At 40.4% G+C, this 17262-nt stretch overlaps 1 protein-coding gene across 1 annotated transcript in view; it reads right to left on the bottom strand.

The window, feature by feature from the left end:
- ZDHHC8 (zDHHC palmitoyltransferase 8) overlaps nucleotides 1-14627 on the bottom strand; it is a 106570-nt gene extending 91943 nt beyond the window's left edge. The window contains exon 1 of the mRNA XM_021544499.3: nucleotides 14291-14627. Within this exon, the coding sequence (XP_021400174.1) occupies nucleotides 14291-14394 (104 nt within the window). The 5' untranslated portion in view covers nucleotides 14395-14627. The remainder of the gene's footprint in view (nucleotides 1-14290) is intronic.
- Between the last annotated feature and the right edge of the window lie 2635 nt (nucleotides 14628-17262).

Genomic DNA, 17262 nt, shown 5'->3' with positions numbered 1-17262 from the left:
AAACCAGCCATTCTATAGGAAACATAAGCAAGGGTGCATTTAAACTGCTGTCAACACTAACTCTGATCTTTCATGCTGACATTCAGTACCCTCACAATCCAAGAGTGAAGGAATGGATGGAGGAGTGACAGGCCTCACAGAGAGCACTGAGGAAACAACAGCTAAAAAAAGAAAAAAAAAAAAAGGAAAAAATTGTGCTTCAAAGTAAAGGAAAAAAAAAAAAAAAGAGAGAAAGATTATTTAATCAAAAAACAGGCAGCCAGATTTTATTAATCCTGACTGCACTTGCAGGATACCCAAATGACTACAGACTAGTGTACTCCTTATGTAATTCCTGCCAATCACCTCTTCGAGCCAGAGACACCAGACAGAAAGCACTCTTACAAAAAAAAAAATTAAATGGGGGAAAATTCAACTTTTTAGGTTTAGATTCAATAAGATACTGGACTTAATGAAAATAGAGGGAAAGGAGATAAGAATCAAGAAGAATTAAGAAGAAAAAAGGGCAAAACCCCAGCATTTGTTTTGAAGACTGTTTATGTAAAATTGCTGCTGACCACAAAATGAACAAAAGCAACAGGAAATAAAATATTGCCGTATCTAAGTGCCATGTTTCCATGATAATATGGAACAGCATCATATGCTGCAATGAAATGTTTTAGCTGATCATTTCTTGTCTTTTTGGCACTCTGCTGACACACTTTTAAAGTGTTAATTAAAAAAAAAAGAATCAAATCAACACTACAAATTGGATAGATTTGTGCCCTGCAAACAGTCTCTTCTGACCAGTAATTTGTGGAGCTGGGGCTCAGCCAACTTCCAATGAATCTGTGGAGAGTTTCCAGCAAACTGTCATCGCAGCAGGATGCAGTTCTTGATAGGGTGATCATACATGGCAAGTGAAGTGAGGCAGAACTGTCACTAAACAAGTCTATTTTATTGTGCCTGAACCTTCCTTTAAGGCTCACCCAAATATGGAGATTGACAGTTTATATCCAGATAAGCATTTATACCATAATGCACCTAACACCCCATGGTATCCACATGGAAAGAAGCTTTCTGGATGACTGTCACGCTGTGGGAGAACAAAAAAGAACACTGGACTAGCCACAGCTCTAAAACACAAACACTTTTTTATATTTATAAATCAAATAGGCCATGACAAGAAACCTGAACATGCAGTACTTTCCCCTTAGGGGTTCTGACTTCTTTCCCTTCTATTTTCTTTTGTTTGAAATAAAGAATTTTAGATTTGATATATGTGAGAGCATTTCAAGTGTGTCTAGTGCAGCACTCATCCTGTATTCATCTATTGTTAATACTTTAGAAGGCTATTTCCAATATACAGGTAAATAAGCACAAAAACAAAGCTAATCTGCATGTGGAATACTAACAGTAATTTGGAAATTCAGTGTAGATTCAAGATCTCTTGACTTTTGAGAGGTTTCTGCTCTCTGAAAATGGACCCAGTCAAGGCTAGGCAAATACAGAGTAAGAATCAGCAGTCTAAGCCTCCCTTGATGTACCTTCTCTCCAATAGACTTCAAAATACCCTAGGTAATGTCAGGAAAGTGATAGTGAAGTGTTTGTGTACTCTTGGAGAAAACAGAAAATTCCTTCTGTATTACTGCCATGGAAATCAGAATATCCCTTCTCACCCTGCAACTTCTTCCTTAGATACATAAAATGGGGGGACAAATAAAAATCCTTGCCTACTGCACAATAATTCATAATAGCACTGTTTCATATTCTCCTGTCTTTCCATCCTGCCCCCTACCATTTAAATGGGTGCAGACTGCAAATTGTCTGAAATGTCTTCTAAAAGAGATAATTTACCTTAAAATCACTGTTTTCTGAACTCAGAAGAACAAAAAGAGTAAACAATACATTTTTAAGACTGTCAATGTACAGAAGAAGCAGATTTAAGAGGACTGACTTTCAGAGAGAAAGCTCAGTATTTCCTGAAATCTAGAAAGACCAACTTGAAAACTAAGGAGTGAAGAGAAGCATCTGAAAACTAGCAGCCACTGGAAAAGCTGATGGAATGTGTTTAGATATCTGTTGATGGGCCTGAGAAGGCACAGGTATAAAGCAATATTGCATATTTTCCATCTGAATCACTTTGCCAAATTAACTGTTAGGCTGCAATCTTTCTGCTACCTCTGCCCTTCAAGCAAAGTATTTGTCCCAATTAAGACTTCAACCAAAATGATTCAGATGTTTCCAAGTGGAAGCTGAAGAATGTTTTTCTTTTCTCCTGTTGAAAAGCTCACCCCTTCACAGCTACAGAACAGGATCTTGTCTTGGGCACAGGCAGCCATCTTTCAGAAGGGTAAGGCCCAGGACATTTGCATGCTAAAAGCTGCTGAAGGAACACAATCAGCCAAGCCAGGAGAACCAAGAGCCCTCCAAAGGATCTAAACCAAACATGCAGTCCTTGGATACCTTGGAGTAATCACTTTGCAGTGAGATTCTAATGGGCAGATCAGGAGATCAGATTCAGGTTCTAGCTTTAGATGGGCTTCAACCCATCTCCGTAATTCTTACACAGCTTCATCAGGTTATGTGAGCAGGCACAGTTAAGAAAAAGTGAGAAGGAAACTAAGAGGTGAGATCTGGATTAGATGCCGGCTGTTTAATTAACTATCTCAATATAACTGTAAGCTTTTTTATTAAAAAGGAAAATAAATACCTTCTAAAAGAAGAGGCCAAACTGGGCCTAAAAGACAGAATGTATATTAAAACCTCAAGTTTTCTAAGTGAGGAGTTGGCAGGACTCACATGCCCAGGGGAATCAATCCCTCATCAGACATGCAAGCATCCACTCATCACACATGCACAGTGTGCTGCTTTGTAGACTTACCACAACATACACAATGTCAGAAGCAGCCCAAAAGAAATGTATTTCTAGGGGAACCAAGAAAAAAACTGGCAAGAAGAAACACTTTTTAAACGATGCCAAGTCGATATTACACTCAAAATAGCTTTTTCTCATTTCCAAAACAGTTGAAGCAACAAAAATAAATAACGTCACTCTCAAAGACACAAACAAAAGCATGAAACATATTAATCACAAAAATGCAGGATCACTGCCTCACTCCACTAAACAGGGCTCTCTGTGTTCAGAGAAGGACAATGTAACTGGCAAATTGCTACACATCTTTCCCTTTTGACCAGCCAGCAACTCAGCTTACTGTTCTGGAGCAAATAAATTCACAAAGAATACAGAACTTCTTAGTGGGAAGAAGATAGAAATGTTGGTCAGCTTCTTTGGAGAGGATGCCAAAGATGTGTGAGTCACAATAAAGACAGTGGCCCACTGAGAGCACTTACAGTTTCAATATAGAAGAATTGTTTATCTAAGAAGCCATCCCAGCTCAACAGATAGGATTAGATTTTGGATTGCATCTTGTAAGCCCTCTACTCGGGCATTTCAGAAGGGAAACAAGCAGTGGATCACCCTTTGTGAATGTATGGGGCAAAAAGGCATTATCCACCTGAACAGATTGAACAGGAGATCACCTGTTGAGAAAGATAGAGAATAGCAAAAAAGAGAAACAAACCAACACAAAAAAGAACCCAAAAAACCCTAAAACAAACAAAACAGTACAAGAGAAAGACAAAATGCAGCCAGATAAGCCCATGAAGATCCAGAGTGATGGAAAAGACCAAACATAGGAAGTGAGAGATGTGTTCTGTAAAGGGCTCATAGCTTAGTCCACAGCCATGCCTCTCCCTGAGAGGTAGAGTGGCTGGAAGCAGCCACTCAGGACACTTAAAACCCCCAGAGCTCTCCATTTCCTTCTGCTGTCAAGTGCCTCTGAAAGGCAAACCATGTACCTGGGTTTTGCTAAAAGTCACGGGTCATGGCAATGGGCTGTGACAGCAGCTATGACATTTGGGGTCAACACAAGCCCTGGGGCCAGATTCTACGGAGGATAAAGAGTCTCATGTGGGACATGGGAGGTGCAGAAAGTGTGTGTCTGGAAACCTTTTTCAGGAGCACTCTAGGGCCCAAAATTCACAACCTCCCAGCACCCACCACAGGAAGAATTAAAAATACCCCATCAAGACATAAATGTAGAGTTGATAGCTGGCTCAGAAGAGCATGTCTCTTATCAGATATGAATTATAAATCAAACACAACAGGCTAGAGGAGGAATCATTAATTTTTCAGTTCTCAAACCATAGATATCATGTTTAGCTTTATCCCACTAGTCACTGTAATACAATGCAAGAAAAATTACTTGCAAAAGTAACTAATCATGGCAGAATCACATACAAATAAAAGTTTAAAGACTACAATGTTACCATTAAACTTTTAAAGAGAGACAACAAAGCTTTAGTACATGTATTCCTCTATTCATACATTCATGCAGTATTCAAGAAACAAAACAGTCTTGCTGCATGATAGATGGCCCAAAATTACATTAGCTGGAGTAGAAACTGTAGAATTAAGTAAATCTTCAGAAGCCCTCTCTGAAAGAATTATCTCCATTGAGTTCTGGGCTGACAGGGCTTCAGCCTTGAGTTGGCTCATCTGTGCAAAACTTGCTGAGCACCAGCACTCCAGTTGTGTAATGCCTCTCCACCTCGGTTTAAGAAGCAAGGAGGGATCACAGCACTGATGACCTTATTCACAAGTTGCCCTACTAGAGACCAGTAGGGATGGAAACTTCCTAAGGAGAAGCACAGCTTTGCCCCAGCAAAGTCTTCTCAACTGAAGCAGAGAAGGAAAGCAGTTTTTGAACCTGTTTATAATCATCAGCAGGCCAAATTCAGTGCTACATATAAGACCTTGTATCTTCTTATCATTGCAATCTATTTGTCAAATGCCTTATTCTAAAAATAAACAAAGATGACACAACCAGAAACATTTCATTTCAAGGAACCAACCCTTCCAACATTATAAAAACCTGTATCTGCCTGTCCTCCTCCACTGCCCACCAGATTCTTGAGCACTGCTCATACAGACTGGCTTTGACGTCAAAATTCATAGATTATGTAAAATCTTGGCAGAGCTCTGCCAAGAAGAGTTGAGGTGGTCGTTGCATTTTATTTTTGATTCAAAACTATCTGGACATGTATTAGAAGTTTTGCTTCACAACTTAAAAAAAAGTATCACATTGATCCAATGGCTGCACCCAGAAAGTCCTGTTATTTTAATACTGCATTGTCTTTGCACTGAAATTTTTGTAGCAGATATTAATGTCCTTTGTTGCTGCAAATGCTACAACTTCCATACATGATTTAGAAGTCATCTTATCAGATTCAAAGGCTTCATACCTCCTTCTGTTTGACTTGTACTGTGTATCAGAAAGCAGCCATTTTATATACCTCTTTCTACAGAATTCTCAAAACCTAGTAATTAAAAAAATATAGTGTCTGTTGATGCTCTTACTGTTTTTGCCACAAAGACTCCTTAGCCACTTACACAAGATACAGTATGTGCAAAGAGTTTCAAAGAGAAAAGCAAGATGTGAGACTTATACACCACACAACAGAGAAATGAGACAAGAACCTAGAGATCTATAGTTACTGGTCAAAGCCACAGGTCTGAGCACATGAAGATGACCATAAAGACATCCTCAAAGCCCTGCCCCATCACTGTGCCTTGGAATGCTGGAGATAAGCCAAGTTAACAGTGTGGTTTCACAGGGCAGTGGCTCCTGAGCCCAGTGCCAGACACAAACCCCATGGAGGGAGAGCTGCCCACATACACAACTCATGGCTCCTGCTGCTTGGAGCCAGGAAACTGCATCATCAAATGCTGGGGCTTGGTAAAACACAGGAGGCAGTTCAGCAAGCTGCTGACAGCAGACAAGGGTTAACCACAGCATTATTAGATCATAACACATCTGGAGAGTCTTATTGCTGGGGCAAACAATCTCCAGAAAAAGCTAAACATGCAAAATGAGATCTCACTTATGAAGAATTGAAAGGGAGGTTATACACAATGAAAATAACCCTAAATAACTTTTGAAACTGAACTGGCTGGAAAGGGGGAGAGGAAGTGTTTTTCCATAAGAAAATACCTACCTCTCCTTGATGACTGGGATCAGAGTAAGTGGAAAAGTTTTAAACTGAACTTTTCCATTTTGAAGCATTTCTACAATTGACCTAAGTTTAATTTAAAATTATGCTTGTTTATAGAAAGGTCCAATCTTTCCTTATTCCCTGAACTGTACTTAAATTGTGTTGATATAGATATTACATTACATTATTTCCCTGAAGACATGAATAAGAGCTAATGTAAATGCCAATTTAGTTTTAAGAATCCTTGGAGAGTAATGCTTTGTCTGGCTTTATTTATGAATACCCTTATATATTTACGCAGTCTCAAGTTTGCTTTGTTGGGCTCCAACTTAAAAAGTAATTTGTTCATTTAAGAATATTCTGCAATTAGTTTTGTCCGAGTGTGTACCAAGCTTTTCAGGAGAGTAGCCATTTCATGGTGCACACATACACTGAAAACAGCTGCTATGGGGTTTAAGATTTCATATTCAAGAGATATTTTTCTTGCACCTGGCACCTCTGTCTTCTGTTGCTTGATCATCTCAACACACAGCAGCAGAGTACAGGTATTTCATAAGGATTTCACATTTGAATTGCACAATTTGTGTTTACACTTCCACAAAGAACCATGGTAACCACTGCAATATCTAAATATGGGTTACTGTACAATTTATTCCATAATATCCATCCTGAGAAAAACAAAGAATCAGGTACTCACTAGTGTTTGCACAATAGTTTAGAGTGCAGAATTTTAGGCACTTTGGACAGCTTTGAAGCTAGTCGAGCTAAATTGCATTAGTAATTGCAAAAAACCAATCAGCGACTAATTAAATCCTCTTTCTGGATACAGATTACTGGCTCAAGATTTATGTAGTAGACACTATGCTGTGGTGTACTCACCGGAATTAATTTTTCCAATCACCAAACAAGGATTCCTAAAATTGCCTCTCCATGGTAAAATAAGATCAAGGCTGAGTAGGTTTTTCCAATCTATGGCATTATTTGCAAAAGAACAATACAGAATTTCTATTAAAAACTGCAGCATTTCTGTCTCAACCCCCGTGCCTCTTTCAATTTCATTAGCTGCTCCCAATGACAAAGATCAACTAATAGTATCTCTGTAACAGTGCAGCCAAATTGAACATTACTCTTGGATTATAGAGAAATAAGTGTTGTATCTATTGGCTTGAACCAAAGGACAGTAAATCAGTGTTCCAATTCTGCACTGATTACACAAGTGTATCTCGTGTAGCTTTTACAATACTTCTCTCCCACTCCAGTGTGTATCTCCTTCATGCTCTAAATTGGCTTCATCACTTTACTGCTGTATTTCAGACATCTTCCAAAGCAAACTGAAGAAAGCTTATGGTTTCCCCTTTGTTGGCCTTGAAAGGTTTCCTTGCAGCTTATACACTATGTGAGCAGCGAAATCCTGTTCCAGGTCATCTCTCACAGGTCCTCCAGGGATCCCCACACCACAGGGCTCTACAGCTGATTTCAGCTGAGAAGCAGGTAGTAGCAGAATAAATTGTTTACACAATAATGTTATGTGTATAATTGGTGACTAGCCCAGGTCATGAATTTCAAAAATCATATCTCCAAGGTCACCACGTGTATTTATCTCACAGTTTAAGTTTTTTGGTCTTGGCAATAACACTCCTTAGTTGACATTACTAACAAACCAATCGAGCTTGAACAATCTTGTAGAGATTGTTTCTATTTATAAAAGGATACACATGTGGCATACTTCAACAAACAAGGACAGTATTTAAATTAGCATCTTGAAAGGACTTCAGAAAAAAAAAAAAAGGAAAAATTGCTTGTATATTCTTGTACAAAGGCTGAGAGGCCCACCCTGATCTAATTGAGACACTCTCATTCCTATTTCCATATGACCTTAATCTCTGCTTACTAGGAAAAATAGAAAGGAGGTTGCTACTGGCATGAATCACACACTGAGACTATATCAGTAGCCCATGTACAGCAATAACTTCCATTCCAGTAGCTCTTCTGCCTTTTTCAAAGTGGATCTCCAGTGAGCACTGAAACACCACTGCAGTGGCTGCAGAAAGCTCTGCATCCACAGCTGAACATGTGTAGCCATTTACTGCCCTCAACAAACATGATTCTCCTTTTTACTTTCTCAAACTAAAAAAAAAAAAAAAAATATTCCCACTAATAATAAGTATCAGGTTTTTTTCCTAAATGAATTAATTCTAATAGCTTTTAGAAAGGTCCTGTATTGCGAACTTTGCTGATGGAAGCAAAGACCACTGCCTTTAGAAGCAAAGATCACAAAATCAACTAGCTAAAACCAGTAAAACTGTGACTTCTTAAAGCATTAAAAAACAAACCCAAAAACTTTTCACACTTCAGTTAAATATATTTTCCTGTTGAGACTGCCTGTCTTATCTAGAATGACAAGTTTGTCTAGATTCTATTTCCAAAAATTTTATAGCAAGATGAAATTGCCACAGCTTAAAAGGACATTTCATTGTCATAACCAAAGTAAATATTTTTCAAAAGCTTACAGACATGACAACTGAGATGACTCAGGTCAACCAGGCAAGCACTACTTCTTTTGGATTGCAGGTAGAATGGACAGGAAAAACCTGCTATTAAAAATGCATTTAACATGGAAAATGTTAAGATATCTCAGGAGGTCAAACTGCACTGCTTGAAATCAGTATGTGACTGTGAAGTCAGTTTTAAAATTCACCAGATTAAACCAATGCACACTTGTTTGCACACTCGTTTCACCCTGTACAGTGTCACCTGCATTGCTGCCAGTGAAGCTGCTCCCTACCAGTTCCAGCGATTTCTTGGTTTGGCATGTGGAAAGCAAAAAATAAATAAAAATCAGAACTACATTAATATTCCAAATAGTAAAGAATGGTGTGGAAAGAATGTCCAAGGAGGGGGGAATTTGTTCTTTCTTAATTAGCATTACCACTATCAAATGGACCCCTGGCTAGAAACAGACAAGGCAGAGGAGCTTTGTGCTCCAAAGTTTTCAGAATGCCAAGGATACCTGATATGACCATCTGGTTAGGATGGGGAGAAGTGGATTTGTGGAGTGGCAGTGTTTCCATGTGCTCTCATACAGACCAAGACCACAGCACACCTGGATCTTCTGGCATCACACAGCACAAGCAACTGCCACCAGAACTCTCCCAAATCCACAAGCAGCCTTCAGCAGGTTATTGGGCAGAAGCCAAACTGGAAGAAGGATGTAAGACCACACTCTAAGGAAGAATTCATGCTGTCCAGCAGCATATCAGGATAAAACAATCTGAGCTACAATTTTATCTTTATATTCTTTATTGTGCTTCTACTTCTCAGCATTCAGTTCTATTTCCTCTAGGCAGGTATAAAACACACCTGTGTTACAGATGAAGCTCCATAACATCTGCAATACACATTTTAAATCACATTTTATCACTTAATCTAACTGAAATCACAACACTGAACAGGCAGAAGTGAACATCTGCACATCTGGAACTAAATACTTTAGGCAAGGAAAACATCTTTGGATACAAATCAAATTCACTAAAGCAAAGATGATCTTCTATTAGCTTGGCCTTTGCTAGTGACTAAACAAGCCCAAGTGAAAACAGCAGACTGTATTTTTCACTTCATGAATGTCATGAGAGGAAAAGACATAACAGATAGTTCAAGAACTCTAGGTACACGCATCACTAGATTTTCACTAACTACCATCCAGGATGGTTATGATAGTTTTAGACTTTAAAGTGCTATTACCCGTTTATTTTGAGGCTGTTCCAGTGCAGGATCAGATAACTGCAGGAAGGGGGTAGTTATTATAATTTGAGGGGTGAATGTGTCAAAAGTGCATCTAGATTCATACATTTCTAACTACAGAAATGCTGAGTCTTTCTAGTTCATGAAATGCAGTAACACGATATATAAATGTAGGGGGAGCACCAATTTTTTAAAATATTCATTAACCAAAGCCAAGCTTTCCTCCTTGTTAGGGTAAATCCAACAGCCCTGCTATGGAATACAGTCTACCAGCCATTCTTCCTCCTCCTGCCATCTGAACAGCACAGATTTAGGCTATTTCTCTATTTTCTTTCCATCCCTACTGCGACTTCAACTTCAATTGCTCTTCTACACCAATTTATCACTCCTCAATTGTTTCCTGAAGGCTATTGGTATTAGACTCCCTGTGCCACAGACTGCATTAGAGCGCCAATTGCAGGTATTTATGGTGTGTATCTATGATTATCTCCCATTATGACTCTTTAGAAAAAGTTGTTCATATTTCAGTACTGACTGAGTTTTCACCTTATTTGTGCTTTCACTTCACCCAGAAAATTACCCATTTTATGATCCCATTTAAAGAAATAATATGCAGCACTGTTACTACCATTATATCAAAGAAGTAGTGGCACCTAGACCTTTGTTATGAATTACATGTTTCCACTGTATTTCAAAGATGCTCAAGAGGCTGCATGCTACAGAAAATAGTCTGAAAATGGGTGTTTTATGAGGAACTTCAGGCCTACAATATTCAGTGAGAGAATGATGAGCTTTTTTCTCCTTACTAAAATGAGCCACAGTTTCCCCTTAAAACCATATGCTTTCAGCTGGCTGTGTAATCTCCAGACACAGGCATTGCAGCTGCTGAACTATCTCAGAAGTTCTCAGAACCAACACCTACAGTAAGTAGCCAATTTAAGCAGATGAGAATTATTAGCTCCAGAATAATTATAGAATAATTTAGGTTGGAAAAGCCCTTTTAGATCATGGATTCCAACTGTTCACATGTGACATTCTGCTTGCTGATAATTAAGCTGCATTCTCTCCTAACGTTGAAGTTGCACAGCCTAAAATAATGTGGGAAGTGCTTGAAACTCAGGGTCTTTGAATGAACACAATTAGGTCTACATCACAGCACTTGCTAGTTCAAGGCATAAGAGCCCAGACTTCACTGAAATAGGTTAATTGCTACCTCTAACAAAAATTCTTATGAGAAATATGAAGAAAAAATTATTTTGGTAGAAATAAGTTCAAGTTTGCTAGAACTGAATCACTGGATTTATCCTATGTTAAGAAGAATTAGTTATTCATTGCACCATTTGATTTGCTCATATAAGTAAATTAACTTAATCATTCTATACAACATTATTGATAAGTTCCTTCATAATGCTTACAGTTAATGCTTATTTACTCTCCCACTGTGACAAATTAGACTACCTACTCAGACACTGTATTTATTACTGAAGGAACACACATGGAGTGCTAAAAGCCTGCAATAATACAACTTCAATATTTAGTTGCCTTTCCAGGCAATAATCTTGATAGCTAAATAGTTTAGTTCCCCTTCATAAAACCAGAAGAAATATAGCAGTGATACAGCGAACCTGAAAAGCTTAGTTGATGAAAAAAAATAAAGGAGAATCTAAAATGGAATTTTCCTGAAGTATAACAGTACCAGTGATCAGCACCATGATGAACTAATAGTGGACACTGTATATTTCAAACACTCTTTATGTGCTGCTTTTTAGCAAAGGTGTTTGGAAAAAAAGCTAAAAATAAAGACCACATTGCTAAAAAGCTAACCCTGGCCTTAAAGTTCAAAGAGCTTTTCATCCAGCAGAAGACACTCATAATGTGTGGCATGAGACCACAAACGTGTCTAGGGAAAAAGCCAAGTCAGAGGCTGTTTTCATACGTGTTACTCAGAAATGTTTCCAGTGCCCTAAAAGTTTATTTTTTCTATTCCGTAAGTGGTTTAAAAATAGTTATTATTCAATTTTTCCATGTATATTATCCTCTATTATTCAGTTCCACTGTGCTGAAGTTGCTCTAATCCCTGACATCCCACTGAGGTAACCTGCACCCAAAATTTGATAGGAATCCAGTTCACCGTGACTTTCATGTATTTATACACAGGTTACTTCATTAACAGACAGAGCAGCCTTAGCGCTTAATGACATAAGTAATTAATAAACACATACGTAAATCTTCATCTGATTAAGTTCTTGTGGTATGACAAGCAAGCATGGTTTGTATCAAAAGTACTGCTAAAATTGCTAAAACAATTTTAGGCCAGTGTTTCAATTGCTGCATATCAGAGCTCTATCCAACATCAAACGAGTCATACAAATCAACACACCTGAAAATTCAGGACAATCTCAGCCTTTAATAACATATCACAACAAAAAGATCTTCAGGAGACAAAACATTGCTTGTGGAAAAAGATAAAAAATTGAAAAGCTCAGGAAAAGGGGAAAAACCTACTGCCACACAAAAGAAACTAATCTCATGTATATGGCTTGCTTTGGTTCCACAACAAAGATAGATTTTACTAACACTGCTCAGCATGAAAAACAACACCAATCCCATACAAATTCATCTGAGTATTTTTGAATGGACAGGACTTCAGATTCTGCCTGACAACAGTTGCTCAATTATGTGTTACTTTTATTACACACAAACTTGGCAACAGCAGAGAACGTATGTCTGGGACAATCCTCGAAAAATTTACTAACACTTCAAGATACACAGGCCAAGTTACAATATGGAGAGATCCTTAAAATACTTCATTTTGCATGTAATTATTCACTGATAACAGAGGGAGCAGAGTGAAGTTTCAGATTTGGTAATAAATTAAATGCAATTGCTTCTTCTGTACAAATTGTAAAATGAACATCTTGGTTGATGTCCTGGTGCCAAAAGGATGTTTCAACAAAAACTGTGTTACCAGGAAAGTCTTACATCACTAAGCAATTTACAGCTCTACACTGGAAGTATCATGTGAAAACATACAGCTCCCAAAACAACCTTAGCATACATCCATTCCTCAAGCAGACAGAAAAATAAATGCTGGCATTAAGGCCCCTTTTTTTTTACCATTTAATATTCACCACTCCAGTGTCAACCAAGTTCATCACAAAAGCCAACTTCTGTCTTGTGTTTGCCAAACTATAATTAGACCACCAAATCATGAATGATAGGCTGATACTTCTACTAGCTCTTGAGACTTGACCAGTTCTTGAAACACTGTAATATCCTGAAAGGATTTATCCACACTTCATATCAAATGCACTGAAAACAAGCAATGAAAAAAATCAACGCACATTAAGTCAAGAGCAAAACTTGGTGTCAAAATCTGTTCCGATTTAAGAAACTGTTAGACAAAACAACATTTATGTTTTATTCTGAAATCCTACATTGAGATTACCATACCAGTGACAAGCATTTTGAAACATCGAGAATCATATCACAGCCAAACCACAAAAGATAATGACACAGACACATACTCCCACTCTTATAAGAGCCTTCTGCTTCCAACAGCTTCACTGAGCTCGGTTAAAAAATAGCAACGGCAAAACAAGAAAAGGAGAGTTTCAAAATAAGTAAAACAATAAATCTTCATATGCAATAGCCATGTTTTCACCTTCCCAAAGGCAGCTTAGTCAAAGCTCCTTTCAGAGCACAGTTTTGTAGCATCTCTGGAAACGGACACCTCTGCAGGGAGGGTGCTGCTACCCCCGCACAGGAAAGGTTAGCGAGCTACAGAACTCGATTGTATGGAGAGGAAACAGCCGAAGCACTACAGCACTCACATATTAATATAACTACAGGAGAGCTGCAAGGCGACAGCCACAGCTCCATTCTGCATTTAAGCGAGAAGGGAATGAGAGAACAAGAACCAGAGAGGGGAAAAGTTTCCTCGTCTTTCCTTGAAGCAAATGTAAATTCGTTCATTAGCTCCTCAAGCTTTCAAGAACAGTTACATAAAAATATGTAAAATCGGTAATGCTTAGAATAGGATTCCTTCCACTTCAAAAGGCTGTGCCGGATAAACCCTGAGACACGCGAGAGATGGACGGGAGAGGCCAGCTCTCCCTCCTGGAGCAGGCTCCGGCCAGCTGAGGCACAGGCTGGGTTCACGCCTGCCGGCAGCGGGCCGGCTGGGGCTGCGTTTCTCTCGCGTACACCAGCCCCGCACGGACGGGCAGCGGGGCTGCGGGGCTCTGGCATCTCGGATGCACACAGCCGGCAGCTGCGGGAGGCTGATGGGGTTTTACGTGCCATGAAATGGTGGATCTGACTATCGGGCACATTTTATGATAGGGAGAGATCGTGAGCCTCTGCAAAGCAAATCCGGGCAGGGATAGCAGGAGGCAGGCGGGGAGCAGGACCGGCAGCGGCAGGGCCTGGAGGACTGTCAAGCCCAGCCGCCTCCCCCCGCCGGGCCGGGCGGCCCCAGCCCGGGCCCCCCCTCCGCCAGAGCGGTACTTACGTGAAAACAAAAAATAAAGTAGTCGAACCCACTAATAAGGCAGCTGCTGTGGATACCGGGATGTATTTCGTAGGTTTAAACCTCTTTCCAGTGCTGCTGGGCATCCTGTAGTTTACACATCACTATGTAAATCCAACCCGAGAGGAGGGAGCCGGGAGGATGCGGGTCCCTCCGGCGCGGGGAGAGCGGGACCCGGGCGGCTGGGAGGGACAGCAGAGGGACGGGAGCAGCTGACCTCCAGCACAGGAAATCCCACCCACACCGCCCAGCCCACTCGGCTGATGTCAACCAGCCCCTTAAGGTAGCGCTGCGGGGAGATGGGAGCGGGGCGCTCGGAAAGGCGGCGGAGCTGGGGCTGCTCGGGCCGCCCGCAGCGCGGCAGCCCCTGCCGACGGAGAGCCCCCAATTCTATGCTTTCTACAAGACACCACCCCCCTCCGAAAAGAAAAATGGCAATGCAGTGAGCTCCACAGGGCGCTGTGTGGGACGCCGAAGCTCCTGTAGCAGCTCCCCGAACAGCGGGGCTCTAGAGGGGGCTGCGGACGCGGCACCGCCGCAGCAGCCGCGGAGCGCTGCGGGGTCCGCGCAGGGAGCGGCTCCGAGCGCGGCCCCGCAGGACAGGGCCAGCTGCAAGCGAATCCTGCCGTGCTTGTTCAGGGAATAAACCCTGCTTTTCATTCTGCTACACCCGGAGTCACAGCATTAAGGAAACTGCTGCACTCTGCCAAATTTAGCTGATTCCAAGATCCATAACTGAGTGCAAACATAACTGAAATTACACTATACTCTGTTCTTTTAAAATCTATCCATTAGCATCCAGAGGCAGACAGAAGAGGTAATTTAAGGTAACAACGGAAAGTTCACCGAATCAGCTTTCCCAAGAGCAGTGTGAGAATGGCTCCTCTGTTCACACTCGGGGGCACCACCCAGCAGCTTGCCTGTCTCAAGGAAACCCACCGATGGGAAGAAGGGCCATTTGGAAGTTTGGAAATCAAGACCAGGAGCTGCATACATCCCGCTCCCTCCCTCCTTTGTTTTTCAGCTAATCCCTCTTCTGCAGCTGCCAACATGCAGATAAAGTAACCCCTGCCTAACACAAAAGCCACATTTGCAGCATCTGCTGGGTGTTGTTAAAAGCAAGCTTGCCCTAGAAGGCAAACACTGCAGTGCTGTTCAGAAAGGACATTTGTAATTTTTCATTTTAAGAGACTTGATTAGTTCCACAGTCCTAGAAGTCTTAAGAACAGAACAAGTAAAACCCAACCAAAAATCTGTCAAGGTCCTCAACTTTGCTGTTTGCAAAAAAATACCCCCACAACCACAAACCAAACAAAAACCCAAATTTTGAGCATCAGCTTTAACAAAAGCAAAGCCATCAAGTTCCAGCCTGAGGATATATGGCTATGTGAAATCTAAGCTTTTGCTAATAACTGCCCTTCAAAAAACAAAAAACAAAACAAAACAAAAAAACAAACAAACAAACAAACAAAAAAAAAAGTCTTATCCAAAAGGGACTAAAGCCACAAGGCAACTTAAAAATAATCTCCAGACTTAAGATTTTTGAGGAACAGGAAGGAAAACATCTACCTAAACTTAGTTATTTTTGCATGCTTGGGGGAACAATGTTTCCTATGCTTCACTACCCCTTGTCATGCCAGCTTATTGGAATTAATTATTCTCAAACCCTTTGTAACTAATTAAAAGGTCAACAATTTCACCCAGGCTCTGCATATGAAGCTGAAAGGCTTCAGGGTGCAGCCTACATGAGCATGTTAAATCAGATCAAAAGCACACCTGGGAAGCAAATCTGTCCATCACCTCCACTTACCAGGTCTGATGTGTATTGCTGAGTGGTCTCCCAGGAATCAACTGGGTCTCTTTTCAAGAAAACTGGGCTGGAAGATCCATTTCAGGAGCACACCTAATGCTCTGGGTCACAAGTTAGTTTAGCACCACTTACTTGACAAAAGCAGAGACTTCATCACTTACATGAATTTAATCAGCTTCCTCCTTTCCCCCTCAAGGGAAAAAAAAATCCTTCCCTTCCCATTCAGTCTGGGCAAAGAATTTAAGTTGCAAACAGAACTCTGAATGATTTTCTAGTGATATTTTTATTTTAATCTAGAAAATGTTATCCTAAGAAGCATTATAGACTGTCTATGAAGTTGAGTGAATGTCCTGTAATGGACAACATTAATTTCTTGAAAAATAGTAAAGAAGTTGTCTCCCAAGTGATAGTCAGATCTGCATTTTTAGCATGGACCTGCAAGCTTCCTTTCTAGGTGAGCCACAAAAGCACCCTGTCAAGTTTCTAGCATAAACTGGGAAGCAATAGGCACAAGTTAATTTTAAGATGCATATCTGGAGTTTGATGATTTATTTAAATTTCATTATTTTTTAAAGACTAAGCCTTTCTGGGACAGTAACATTCCCTCATGAGAATTGTGGAGTTAATCTTAAGGAGCCTATGCCTCCTCTGCACCTCATTAATTTCAATTGTATTTTCCCCTAAGGACTCTTTCCTCTCTAGAAAATCTGCTTCTCAAAGACAGCTTTGCAAGTGGGGAGGATTCAGCACTTCTGCTCATTCCACTCCTCAGAATGGTTTTCCCTTCATCACTCTGACACACTGATGCTGATCCAATCTTGCTGTATCAGCCCTCACTTATTGGGCCAATCTTTCAAACCATTCATGTTCTGAAAGGGGACTCTCAGCAGCAAGCAACTTTGGCTTTTTTTAATACCCCAATCACACAACACTTCTCTAGAGGGAGACTAAAGATAACTGTGAGTTATCAGGACACAAAAAATTGTACCTTTCATAGCAACAAGAAGAGGTGGATCTCCAAACTGAACAGATCTTGAAGATCACAGTGCCAAGCTGGGTCTGGGCTGCACAGTCATCCTGTGGATCACGACAGCTGTGCTGCGCAGTCGTGCAGATGCAGCATTTCCAAAAGAGGGCTGAGACA

The sequence above is a fragment of the Lonchura striata genome, chromosome 18 (assembly GCF_046129695.1).
Source record: "Lonchura striata isolate bLonStr1 chromosome 18, bLonStr1.mat, whole genome shotgun sequence".
Lineage (NCBI taxonomy): Eukaryota > Metazoa > Chordata > Aves > Passeriformes > Estrildidae > Lonchura > Lonchura striata.
Note: the sequence above shows the minus strand (reverse complement) of the source record. Positions and strands in the feature narration are given on the sequence as shown.